We start from the raw sequence: 14067 nt of genomic DNA, 5'->3' as shown, positions 1-14067 counted from the left end.
AATTTAAAGCAATGAATAGATTGATTGCTCTAAGCAAGACCTTCAGTTCTTCTCTGCGCTAGTTTTCATTAGTCCCTATGGAGTGCACAATAAAATTTCTCATTGATGTCTTAGACTGTTGAGACCTGTCCTATATTCAGATGCTCGACTATGTACAGGAATGTTCCCTTTTCTTTGAAAATATTGGTAATATTTATAACATTAGTGAGCACTTTTGGTCTCCATAACTACTCATTATTTGGCCTTTCCCAAAGACCTAGTTTCCCATGGTAATATGGTGCTGACATGAAGCTGGGTTACAACCTTGAAGGGTCAGGTGTAAAGCTATATCTAAATCAGAGCTGTATTAGCCATAAGGCATTCAAGGGCCTGTGCCTATGGCTTCCAATTTTGGAGGGGGTGTTCTCAGAAGCAGGGTTTTTTTTATCACTTTTAAAGTTATAGAAATTCTCTTTCACTGGGTTTTGCACTTACAGTAGGTCTGGGTATAAGCACAACTTAACGCATAATAAAAGACAACAACAGGTTAACAGGCGCTTAATTTATTCATAAAATCCAACAATGTAAAATTATTGTAAATCTTTGTTTATCACAGTATTATATCACCCCCCAAATTTATACATTATCCTCAATGTGCTTTCACAGCCGCCCCCATGAATATGAAGACTGCTTATGTCTTCAAAAAGAAAATATAAATAGAAAAAGAACGATTCAGCATCCGCCTGAGACGAGGACTCAAGCCAACGACACATTGTATGATAGAATTCGTCAATATATTCATACATATTCTCTCTTCTCATCTTATAGGTTTTATTTACAGGAAAAGCATAGGCAGTTTAATAACCTCACAAAAATATTCCATGCCAAAGTTTATCAAGGTATTGTTTCATGCAAAATGTAACTGGATCAAAACCACAAAAAAAGAGGATACAAATTGGTTGTTCACTGAACTTGACAACAGACTGCGGTACATTCAGAGGTATCCTACATAGGAAAAGAGTTAAGAACCTAGAACGACCAACTTAAATCCATAAGAAATTGTAAACTTGCTGGCCCTAGTTCTAGTCCAAAATGTTATCAAGGTGCAATTTTAAAGTCACTCTATACACGTATGTTCCTCTGTCTCATAACTTTCATTTGGCAATGCAATGCACTTTGCTAAAGTACTATTTTTTGCAGCAACCAACATGCTAAACCATTGTACAATTTTATTTTTTGCATGCAGGGCTTTTTATTACATTTGTGCTGGTTTTCGATGTGGCTAACAACTGTAAGACTTAAAATGAAAATGGGTAAAGTATATACTAGAACTGACTGCAAATACTGTACACTAAGAACAGTATACATATTGCCTTACTCTCTATCCTTACTTCCAGATTTTAAAATCCTTGGTCACCATAAATTAGACATTCACAAAAAGCTACTTGAATAGATCCCAGCACACTACAAATACTATGGTTGTAGTAAATATCTGACCTGGTGAAAGGTGGCCATGTTTTTCATAGTACTTCTATCTAAAGATACTACAAAGGGAGTCTAACAGCTCAGAAAACAGTGAACAGTGATTTAAAGAGCCTTCTATGAGTGTAAATCATAACTCATCTGATAAAGTCTATTAATACTGCCACAATTTATTTATTTTCCATAGATCCCTATATGAATGAGGAAAGAAATCTTATATCAATCTATGATTTCAAAACCACTAATCCATACAACATGGATCTGTGAGGCTATTTAAGGAAGATCTGTCATAACTCTGGACATGTCAGTCTTAGAACATCCTCATAAAATAGCAATTCTGGAGTATTACAGTTCTGTGTTGTTTGATCTTCCCTTTTCCTTTATAGAAATCTATGAATTTATAAATCTACTTCGCCCAGACTTCTGGTATAATTTGTACCGAAAAGCATTCAGACACATTTATGAAGACTTTTAGACCATTTCTTTTCACTTTTCTGACTTATCCAACAAAGGGAAAAGGGGGAATGGTCATGGCATCTGGAAAAGGGAATGGTCATGGGAAAAGGGAGCCTGGTTGGCCAGCAATAAAACAGGGAGGTTGCCCCACAGTATAGACCACCTAAAGCAGTGATGGGCAACCTTATGAGCCTGGTGTGTCAAAATTCGCCAAAAAACCGAGCATAACTCGGGTGGTGTGTCAACTTGACAAAAAAAAACATAATTTTGTGATATTTATAGTTTAAATAACAAATATGTATAATTATTTAACTTCTAGGGTACTTTAATCCTAGGTTGTGTGATTGATCCTACCATGTACTGCCATACTACATCTATTTATTACAATGTGCTGGACAATCTCTCAGCCTCCCGCCTACTGCACCTGGCCGTGTAGGAGCCGAGGATGAAACTTAACTCTCCGCCGGCCGCGTGTCACTGAAAATGGCTATGCGTGTCAGCACTGACACGCGTGTCATAGGTTGGCCATCACTGACCTAAAGCATGTCTAAAGTAGAACTTGACAGTCTTAAACTGGGACAGATTATTCATAACAATGATGAATCTGGCGCAGCAAAGGACTAGTGTTTAGACAGCAGGATGACTGTATACTGACGGCAGTTTTTGGGTAGGTAAACTTATAAGCTACTTATTGAATTTGAACACTAATTTCTTTGCTTACAGATGTAAAAAGTAGGTGACCTCTGATCTGGTTGACAGTAAGTCTAGGCCATTATCAAAGACTAACATGACAAGACACCTAGCCTAATGTTGCAGACTGCTTATTTACAACAGAAAACTATTGCTTGTTTTAGTTGGCGTAAATTAATCTCACACTAAAAGTTGAGGGTATTACCCACAAAAATGTTATAAAAATATTTTTTTCCCCCAAAGAACCCAATGATTAGGTAACATATAGAATGTAGAGAGAAAAACAAATAGTAAGTTAATGTTCTTTAACATATGTACATGTATGATGGACCGGTACATGAAGAACACCAGTCTACCAGTCAACGCATGATAGTATCCTTCAACAAATGCTTTCATTGTTAAGTCCGGGCTACATGGTGACTTCAGCCACATTAACACAAGGTTTACCAAAAATTGTAAGCAATGTTTTATTTGAAAATGTATCCCTGTTTATGTCCCACCAGACAGGGATCGTATATGCTCCTCTACACAGGTTGGGAGGATATAGTAATGCCTGTACTCTTAGTAGTCTGAATATATGTAGTCTGTATACAGGCGGTCCCCTACTTAAGAACACTCGACTTACATACGACCCATAGTTACAAACGGACCTCTGGATATTGGTAATTTCTTCTACTTTAGTCCTAGGCTACAATAAACAGCTATAAAAGTAATGAAGCTTTATTGTTAATATTGATTCTTATGACAACCCAACATTTTTAAAATCCAATTGTCACAGAGACCAAAAAAGTTCTGGCTGGGATTACAATGATTAATATACAGTTCCGACTTACATACAAACTTAAGAACAAACCTACAGACCCTATCTTGTATGTAACCCAGGGACTGCCTGTATTTCTAGTCCAAGAAAGTGAGTTGTTATGACTTTGAATATGGTGACTTCAGTAATCCTAATGCTAAATAAAATTCCAAGTCTGAGTAGAGTAACTCACATCTCAGCTGTCTCTTAGAAGGTATCACAATATGTTTTCTAAGTTACATTTTCTAGGTTTAGATTCCAAAGACTGTAAACCTTTACATATTTTCTATAACAAGGTCTCTTGAATCTAAAAGAGTATGCATCCATCCGATCGGCATCAATAAAAGTGCTTACACAGTCATGCCCATTATTGTCAGTCACCAGCTGCCCTCTGCATAGTTCACCACAAAATAACACTACATATAGCTTGGAAATCTGGAGCAACATAGTAGAAAAGCCTAAAATAGTGCAATATTAATATTATACATAAAAATTCAGCATGCCAAAGTACAGCAAATACAAGATACACATGTACATTACATGTCATTTATATTCCTACTGAGAAAAACAACCACAAGGGCTTCCTGACAGCTGGGGGTAGAATAAATAACATAAAATATAGATTTTTAAGAAGATTGCCTTCCTGTAATGGAAAAATGCTGGTAGTCTGTATAAGAACAAACTATTATCATAGGACAAATGTGAAAAATCAAACCAGAAAATGGTCAGTGGGTTACAGAAAGTATATTGGAAAATTGTTTGACTGAAAGTGGACAACCCCTTTAAAACTGTGTGTTCAAAGGACAGGTTAGTGAGAGCTACAGGAGTCTCAGTAACATTTCTGCTCCATTTATTTGAACAACTTGTTGATGCAGTATTTTATATCCATATGTGAAAGCAGAAATTAGTCACCGATGCTTAATACCAAAGAATGATCACTTTAGGGGGGTACATTGCTAGGTTCATCACAATAAAGGAAACTGTGAGACACACTTTAAGGTGCAGCAATAATATGCAAAAATGGGTTGTAGAAAGAAAGAGGGGTTCATCACAATAAAGGAAACTGTGAGACACACTTTAAGGTGCAGCAATAATATGCAAAAATGGGTTGTAGAAAGAAAGAGGGGTTCATTAATATTGCATAACTTACGTAAAGGTTGCCCAATATTTTCAGAGGTTCTCCACTATATCTAATTTGAGAAGCCCTGATCCTTGTTAAAACAGTTCTCCACAGACTTTATAGCAATCTGATCCTAAACTTGGCCACTGATAGAAGTACATTTCCATCTGCAGCCCCATTTAAAAGCTACTATGTTTTTCTATGCGTTGTGTCAGTGCGGGTCTCTGAAATACATGTAGGGTTACATGTCCTTTTTACAGTGGCCATGGAGCTAACTGTACAAGTAAGGGGTAGCATGTCACAAAAGAAGATATTGATACTATTATGTAAAAATGACATAAATAGAAAACCCCTTATCCATATTTCTTCTTCCTTTATTTTCTAATAATCTGGATTTGGAGAAAAAGCCTCAGGGGCTCCTGTCTATAGAAACCCCTTCTGGCTCCATTATCTGCTAATTATGACTAGTTCTCTGGCTGGGGACGGTAGAGAGGAGGCGGACAGTAATGCTGAACATAGGAGTGAGCCACTCCAACCCATAGTATACTATCTATACTGCAACAGTATCTAAATTTACTCCACATAAACATATTGTAAAAATATTATTGAATGTATCTGGGTTTAGGTAATGTCCACAATAGCATAAATTGCTTGCTTTTAAGACATTAAACTAGAATTTCATCCTGTAGTTGTGCTGACATTTAATAGTCTATATGCTACAATGTGCTTTTAGAGTGTTTTAAGGTAATCACATAGTATAACAAGATGAAATTATGTATACTGAGAAAATAGAATGTTGTCAGAACTGAGCTAAATCTTTAATTTTTTTTAACCACTGTGAATATCTATTTACTACGCTACCAGTGCTACAATGTTATAGTCAGTAGATAATACAGCTACAGAAATGTTCATTGATTGGACATATTAAAAATCAGTTTGGACTTGTCATTATAAATATTGATTCCTTTTACAAAATGCCACATTTTTGTCTATATTTTTTTTTTAAATGGCTACAAAATTTAATGTAGGCCACATGTATAAAGAGGTAAGTTACACGGATCTGTAAACCTGCAATTGTATTTCTGACATGCAAAACACCATGAACTTACAGTCTAACTAAGAAAAAGTTCTGTTTCCTAGCAGATAAAACTTTGTGTCTATGAGCTTTACAGATCTATATTTCAAAAGGTTTTAAAGTGTAAATATGATAAGAAATTTAGCAAAATTCCAACAAATCTGTATAAAAAAAACAAAAACATTAACCATATTTTTCAGACGACATGCTGTAATTTTTTTTTTGTCTCCATAAAAATTCTTTAACAATACAACTGCTATGCTGATCCAAGCCTCCAGCAATACATGCAAGAAAAAAATATGTTGGTAAGTTAAAAATCACTAAAACGTGCTATATATTGTTATTATGATGATGATTATTATTGTTATTTTGAGACATTGTAAAATTGTGCAGAGAAGTTTAAGGTCCTAGTGTCCTGGAAGACTCATATTCAGATGCACATTTTGGTTTGATCGCCTTTCCATTATAATAGTCCACAACTTGGTTTGGAACTTCAGCCAAAACACTTTTTGCAAGAGCAGCTGGAGAAGCCTATGGGAGAAATAAAGGAGAACATAATTTAGTCTGTATTCTGCCTTTTAGAGTTTGTGATTGTTACCAAAATTATTACAGATACTTCCAGGTGAATATATGTGGCCTGTTTTGGCAGGGAGGAGATCAGAGTGGTGAGCACCAGCCTGATCACGGTGCAGTGGGACACGACAGCCACACATCACCGTGACCGTGTCTAATAGTAGCCGTGATCTAGCCGCAACAAAATAAACCTAATACCAGCCAACTAAATAATTCCTACCATAGCTACAGCCACTTGTTAGAAAAACCTACACATCAGCATTAGTATATGCTATATTGATCATGCTTTGCAGCAAAGAACAGGTAAGCCAATATCCACCACTAGCTTGTGCATAGTTACAACGGATGAAATGTGTAGAACTAATAATTTCCAAAACAGCAGCAAAAATCCTCTGCATATTGCAAGTTAAGACCTTAAAACCACATTATTGATTTCATTTGATGTACTTTTCTTTTCATCATATGGAAAGACACAAGGTTAACGCAGTTCACACATTATGGTTTGTTTATGAGTTTGATGCCAGCCAGTTAATCCACTTTAATCTTTTTCATATTGATGGACGATTAAAGGGTGATCTTGAGGAGAGTCTCTGTATGGATAGCAGTTATTAATGTCTCTATGGATTAGGTTCGGACCCTTTTTATTTGAAATTTTATTAATTGTGACATCCCAGAAGTTATGTATTTTGTTGACTCTTTGGATCAAACTTGATCGATCCTAATCAATAAGTTGATTTTCTAATCTCCCACTTCCATGAAACAATAGAATACAGCCTGTTTCCCAGAGTGGAAATAACAAAAAACATAATTCACATTTTCCTAACCAAACAAAATGTATTAAAGATACAATGTCTAACATCTATCCATAAAAAAATAATAACCACTGGACATCAGGACATTGCGTCACCTTTGTACAATCCATTTTTGTTCATGCTTGAGATATCTGCCATTCAAATACTCAAACTTTTGATTTTCCCAAACACATGCACTTCACACCAATATATGTTCTCAGTAGGGGCATCAAATTAAGATTTTACTACTCAATCCTGATTATCTATGTAGATGACAATAATAATAGACTGCTTGAACCAAAAACTCAGGCAAGAGTAGGACCTGCTCTATCTTGAGCGGCTTGGCCAGTTGGTTCATGCACAGGGAAGTGGCATGAGGCTCGGGGGACATCAGGGTGGGTGGCGTCAGCACTAGCATATCTGTAAGTTATCTAGCCATATCAGTGGCAGATGAGCGTTTTATTTGAGTATGTACAGTATACCTCACTCTTACCATATGTTGTTAACTCTGGGGAAGCCAATGTTGTGGCAATACACATGGTGTTCAGCACACAACCAATCTAATTGGTTGCATCTTAACACAGGTATTTACAACTCTGTTTTCTTTAGTCTGGTAACTATACATTGCTGATATTTGTTGTTAATGCCAAATTTTGATAATTTCTGGTTAGTATTAGTATTACGCCTGTGTGTATGAATTGTGCACTGATCAGGCAGGGTGTACTCCTTCAATTCTATAATATTTTTTTCATAATTTTTATGAATCTGTACAAAATAGGGGTGTGTTGTTGAGATTCATGGTTGTATTGTAACCACTCCCAGTAGTCACACATTTGTTCTCAGTGTGTGTTTTTTAAGGTATATCAATAAAATTGATGTGAATGACTATACAGGCCTTTTTTACACCCCAACCTTTGATGTTTTCTAGCTATCTCATGTCCAAAATGTTGTTGTGCTTGAGCCTTTAAGAACAAGGGGATCAGATATTTTGAAATCATTTAACATTTTGTAGTATCAAATTTGGGTGTGAGTTTTAGTTGGAAGGCCACAATACTAGTGAGAATGTCAGTAAAAATAAGCAAGTTTGGTCAACATTTCTAAAACATTTATGGCAATTCATAAGTTTACACTGCAAACAGGGACTGTTATAAGGAAATATCTTTTATGTTGAATAATATTAAAACAAAAGTTGACAATGGCCAGGCACTCAGGACCGCCATACAATGAAAGACATGTCAAAAACAACAATCTAGAGGAGGCATTGTAACTGTACAGGCACGTTAAAAAATAAACTAGTATGCCCAAAATGTGAGGCATTAGCCATGTCGCAAAATATAGAATATGTAGAAAACAGATTACATTTACTCAAAAGCATAATATCCGCCTACACAAGGCAACAGGTGAAATGTAAGGGAAAGGAAATGTCAGGAGGATTAAGAGTACTGAAATATAATAAGAAGGGAGAAAAAAGGGTAAAAATGTTATTGGTAAGTCGGTAAGCCTTATCTCCACAAACAACTCTAAATTCCTGGGAGTCCCGAAATCACAGCCAGGGTTCCCACGCCTGTAAGTATCTCTTATGGGCATCCGTAGAGAGTTCCTCCATACGATAAAGGATAGACATCTCTCGGGCCCATTCCGACGTTGACAGACAGAGATAAGAATGCCTGTGTTGCCCAGTAGGACCCAGGAGCACAGACAAGAGCTCAAACTCTTTTCTTGAGTCAAACAAGCTGAGGACATTTTGTGCGTGAAAAGAAAGGATCATTGCAACTTCTTCAGATAACAAAGTCTCTAGCTCCGTCTCCCAATTGCAAAAATATGGGAGCTCTGTGATATCTGAGCCCTGCGATAGAATAAAGTAAATCTTTGATATGGCATGTGTCGGTACCAAATCAGAACAGAACAACCCCTGAAAGGCTGTGAAAAAGACCACATAGGCCACCTCAGTCCTTGAGCTAGCAACAAAGGACTGTAACTGTGAATATTCAAACCAAGTAACAGAAGCGTGTTCCTGACACGGACAGAATTCCTCAAAGGGAAAGGGAGAGGATCCCTGTGGTATATCATACATGTGTGTGACTTCAAAAAGCCCCCATCACATAAAGGACAATCTAGGGAAACCTGGATTCTATGTGTGAGTGGAATAAACTGGAGAGTCAGAATGCACTTAGAGATCTGTAATCTCCAAGTGTTTAGCTTCTCTCAAGAGGGAGGAAATATCTTTTATAACTTAAAGGGGTTTTCCCATGAAAGTTAATTCTCAAATTTCAATCCCCTAGTGAAGTTTACACAATAAAGGTCATTTTAAAACCCCTGACTTTACCATTTTAATCAAATTTATTGCTGTTTTATCTCCTATCACTTCCTAGGCTACTCAGTGCAAAATTCCAGAGTGTGAGTGGGGACTCTCTAAGCAGAAACTTTATGATCCTTCTAGTGCTGTGTGATGATGTGTACTAACAATGTGGTTAGTTTATCAGGGTCCAGGTTTTTTATACACTTTCATTTCATGAGACATGGTGAGATCCAAGAGATGCATATACCACACAATGACATTTTCAGCCCTGCTATCTCAGCCATAACATACACTGTCAGCTCTGCTGTGCCTCCCTCGTCTGGATAAAGATCTTATCTGCCTGTAGCTTGTAGATTTACTCTCCTCACAATGCTGTCGGCAAGAGTGTCATGTGTGCATGAGCTTGTCTTGGAATGCAAGGATGGGGGCTGGAGTGCAGAGAGGAGCTCAGTGCAGCGTCATACAGGAGAACAATCTATCCTATCATATACTTATGATTTACTGATGAACCAAAATTGTAAACACCAGGACTGATATAGACAGGTTGGAATTATGTGAATTATGGAATTTCCTAATAACATTGAATTAGAGAATATGTTATTTTGTTATCCTGAGTATATTTAAGAATCTTGTCTTGGTGGGAATACCGCTTTAAGCATGTTCAGAAGAGGAACTAGCTCCAGGTATCCAGTATTGAGTAAAGATAGGGAATAAATATCTATTATCTTCTTGTCAATGTTTATATTGCATAGCAATAATTTTATACACATCAATATTCAGTTCCATCATGAAATTGATAATATCTGATATATGAATAAATACATTTTCATCCATATTAATTGTTCTAAACAACACAGCTTTAATATGGATAAAACGCAAATACAGATTATATTGAATTTTAAATGCAAACAACTTGCCTGAGAATAAAATGAGGTTATCCATGACTAAACAGTAATCATCATGGATGTGAAAAGATAAACAGAAAGTTAATTTGAAGATTTAGAGACCATTTTTAATTAGAGTTCTTGAAGGAGAACTGGATGTAGAAGCCTTATCCAGTCACATATTCAATGAAACCAGTACAGCAGTATCATTTTCATGATATTAATATAAGACTAATTGAATCCGATATGCTTTGTTTTACTGAAGAATGACCAATTTAATTATGGTATGGCCTTGGATTGGAACAAGCTAATTCTGCTTGGAATCACTCTAGATACTACAACAGAAGGTAGAACATTGTGATATCTATGACATTAAAAGTGGTATTGGATGCAATATGTTATGAGAAATATCTATCATGGTTAGGTTCAAGTGGTTCCAACTGCAGTTTTATGATGTAACGCTGAGTACTCTATTATTAGAGATAGCCTCAGACCATACTCAACCACCATATAAACTGGCAGTGATGTCAAAGCAGCTTATTTCATTAGGGTAGCTCATATATTTAGCCTATGTAATTTATTACATATGTGTTTTTTCAAAGAACTGATATTAACCTTGTTGTTTTTAGTTTTGTAAAAAAGAATCAATGTTCATCCGTCACTAATTGCTTAGTCATTCTGGTTCCAGCGCTCTCATATGTATACGATGCTTCCTGCTCTCTATGTAGTATCCATGCTGCCTATGGAATGCCAGCCATGGCTGCCACAAACAGCCCCCAATTTCTTAGACAACACCACAGATATTCAATAAAAAATGTCAAAATGTCACCAATTGCTGACTCATTCTGGTTCCAGTGCTCTCAGCTTCATATGTATAGGTCTTTAACCCTCTGGTCAAGAGATACTAGGGGGTAAAAAAAACATCAGGGACCTGGCCAAGGACCTATGTCCCTACCAATATTCCATTTTAGCTAGATGGTTAAGCGAATGAAACAATTATTTCTAAAATAGTTTATTATTATATGACTTTAGATATCTGAATTTCAGTTGTACCTGACAGATAAGGAAAGGCACTCTGTAAGAACAATTTCTGTTTGGTTTGTCTATGCATTGTATGGAAGGGCATACATGAACAGCCCTTTATGGATGTGGCTTCTTCCAGTAATTAGAGGTGATCACCAGGGTTGGGAGAAGCAGAGCTATACTATTTTTTATGAAAAGTAGGCATCTTCCTGCAACATAATAAATTCACTTTCTATAGAAACAACATGCTACTTATCTGCATGTTGGCTAATAATAAATCTTTTGTTTTCTATAGTACCATGATATTCAGCAGAGTTTTACAGCTCATGAAGTACATATACAAACATTACAGAGTAGTAAAATAATCACACACTGAAAATACAGGAATGAGGACCCTTCTCATAACAGTTTATAATCTATGATCAATTCTTCAGGCAACAAATTCCCCTATTTCTATGGCTACTTTAAGATATAGATTTTTTAAATATAATGTATTTTGGAGATTGCACCAAAAAAGAGGTGGACTGATAAGTAATCTGCAATTTATGCTGAATAGATGTAAGCAAATGTCAGTATATCAGAGGTTACACAGTGAAAATACCTTGTCGTAAACGGGGCCAGTGTGCTGGCATAACATCTTATAGGAATAGTGGAATGGATTGTTTTTCATTTGTTACTTTTACTCCTACTCAGCATGTATCCTGTGGGTCAATACTAGTTAATATTCCTGTATTACTATGCTTAGTTCTCTCTCTATGTCCTTATTTATAGAATTCAATACATTTTTATAACTATTTGCTTTATTGTCCTAATGTAGCAATGTGCGGACGCCCCTCCACCATGTTGCCAGCCATATTTTACATTGCATTCTTTTTTATTTGTGCTAATTTTTGTGTGCATTAATATAACAATAATAAAAATAGTGTTTTATTCATCTATTATTTTGTGTGAAAAACTAATTTTAGCATTATTTTTGTCCATCAGTTTTAAAATATTTAAAGGCCATCTACCATCAGTTTGACTGATGGCAAATGTCCAGCATTACATGCCCGTTGCTGTATGCACTAAGGCTGCATTCATGCGATGTATGCCGCTCACCCCTGCCCCTCTCCATAGCGATACGTGGCCACTGCACCGTATTACGGGAGAAAGAAAGGACACGTCCTATATTTTTCCTGGCTATGGAAAGGTACAGTGCCGCACGTGTGAGCCCATTACCGTGTATGGGGGATATATTTACGCGGTATATATGTCGGCCGTACATACTTTCCCCATACGTTGGTGTGAATATAGCCTAATTGGAACTGTATTTAGTGCAGAAAGAAAGGGCATATTTGAAAAGAAAATGACTTTTAAAAAATATGTAAATGAGCGAGAGGCACCAGTACTACAATCTAGACATATTTTAGTTAGCGAGCCTTGTACCCTTACTTTACAATTTTGCTCAGTTTTATTGCTGTTTTATCTCCTATCACTCTCTAGGCTGCTCAGTGTAAAATCCCTGGGTGTGGGCGGCGACTTTCTAAGCAGACACATTACTGTATTATCCATCTAGTTCTGTGGGGTGACAATGTTATATTATCAGGGTACAGGTGTATATACACTTTCATCTGGCTTCTGACATTGTACTAACACACTGACACATAGACAGAGATGAGATGTATGAGATACCTATTACATAGAGGCATGACAGACAGAGGCTGACAGACTTTTACACTGTCAGCTCTGTTACATCTCTGTTCTCACAGATATGTGCCTGCTTCTCCCTTCCCCCGGATCACTTTTCTGCCTGGAGTTTGTAGTTTTCAGCTTCTCTTTCCTTACGATGTGCTGGCAGGAAGTGAATCAGTGAGTTTCTGAGCTCCGTGCTGTACTGCAGAAAGAGACAGAAACTCATCAGCATGGAGTCACACAGGAATCCAAGATGGCAGCCACCAGACCATAAGTCAGATGTTACAGGGTTGTGTCTATGGGCAACTGAAATTGTGTAAACCAGGACTGATAGAGACAGGTTGGACTTATCTGTGAAATGCTGTATTTCTGTTAATAAGTGAATTAAGAGAATGTGTTATTTTGTAATGCTGAGTACATATAAGAAACTTGTCTTCGTTGGAATACCCCATTAAGGCCCAGTAGGTTCATGTTTTGCCATCAACTGCTGTGCCATATGGGTCTCACTACAAGTGGGTAAGAAATTGAGGAAATTGCAAGAGAAATGAGTTGCATTACCTACAGAATTTGGGGACGTCTTTGTTCTATGAATCAATAATGATGCCATATACTAGTGATTTCCTACTCCTAGGGAAATAGACCCAGCGAAATTAAGTAGTTTTTATAAGTCTGGTATAAAATGTTAGATACCTTTTCATAAAAGTCACTCAATTTTAACTTAATTAACTTGACAAACCCAGAGATACGAATCACACAACGCAATGTGACAAACGTTTTCTACAAGCAAAGCCATCATCATGCTGCCTGCAAATACCACAGGGAGATATAATCTGCACACAAAGAGGCAGACATTGGATTATGGATAACATACAACATCGATTTTCCGCTGTTTGTCTCCAAAACTCAGGAGATTTACAGAGGGCTTTACAATGTAATATGTTTAGGATGAAAGATTATGAAGGAAAAGTCTGCAGGACTCATTAAATGACCATTTAATTGATGTCATTTGTGAAAATCTCTGACACATTTACAATGCAGCTAATAGGTCCTATCAGTGGGGAATATACTGTATGACATAAGCCCTATGTACGGCATTTGCTTTAAAATGCTGTTTGTTTCTAGATATAAATTTAATCACATATACACATCTGTTCATACGAGGAGGGGATGCGAAAGATGCATCTCTCTAAGCGGACTATAATGGAGATTTATGCCTCATGCCTCA

General features: G+C 36.7%; 1 protein-coding gene across 2 annotated transcripts in view; it reads right to left on the bottom strand.

Moving 5' to 3' along the window:
• Positions 1-526: 526 nt before the first annotated feature.
• Positions 527-14067, bottom strand: part of CPNE4 (copine 4) — a 299743-nt gene continuing 286202 nt past the window's right edge. The window contains exons 16-17 of one of the 2 annotated variants that reach the window (XR_011855880.1): positions 2454-6132; positions 527-2080 (exon numbers count right to left, since the gene is read on the bottom strand). Coding sequence is in view for 1 of the 2 variants with exons in the window: in XM_072153478.1 (XP_072009579.1) it covers positions 6001-6132 (132 nt within the window). In the remaining variant the exon portion in view is untranslated. Of the gene's footprint in view, positions 6133-14067 lie in introns of both variants that reach the window. The other variant, XM_072153478.1, reaches the window with a different exon arrangement.

Source organism: Engystomops pustulosus, chromosome 5 (assembly GCF_040894005.1).
Source record: "Engystomops pustulosus chromosome 5, aEngPut4.maternal, whole genome shotgun sequence".
Taxonomy (NCBI): domain Eukaryota; kingdom Metazoa; phylum Chordata; class Amphibia; order Anura; family Leptodactylidae; genus Engystomops; species Engystomops pustulosus.
Note: the sequence above shows the minus strand (reverse complement) of the source record. Positions and strands in the feature narration are given on the sequence as shown.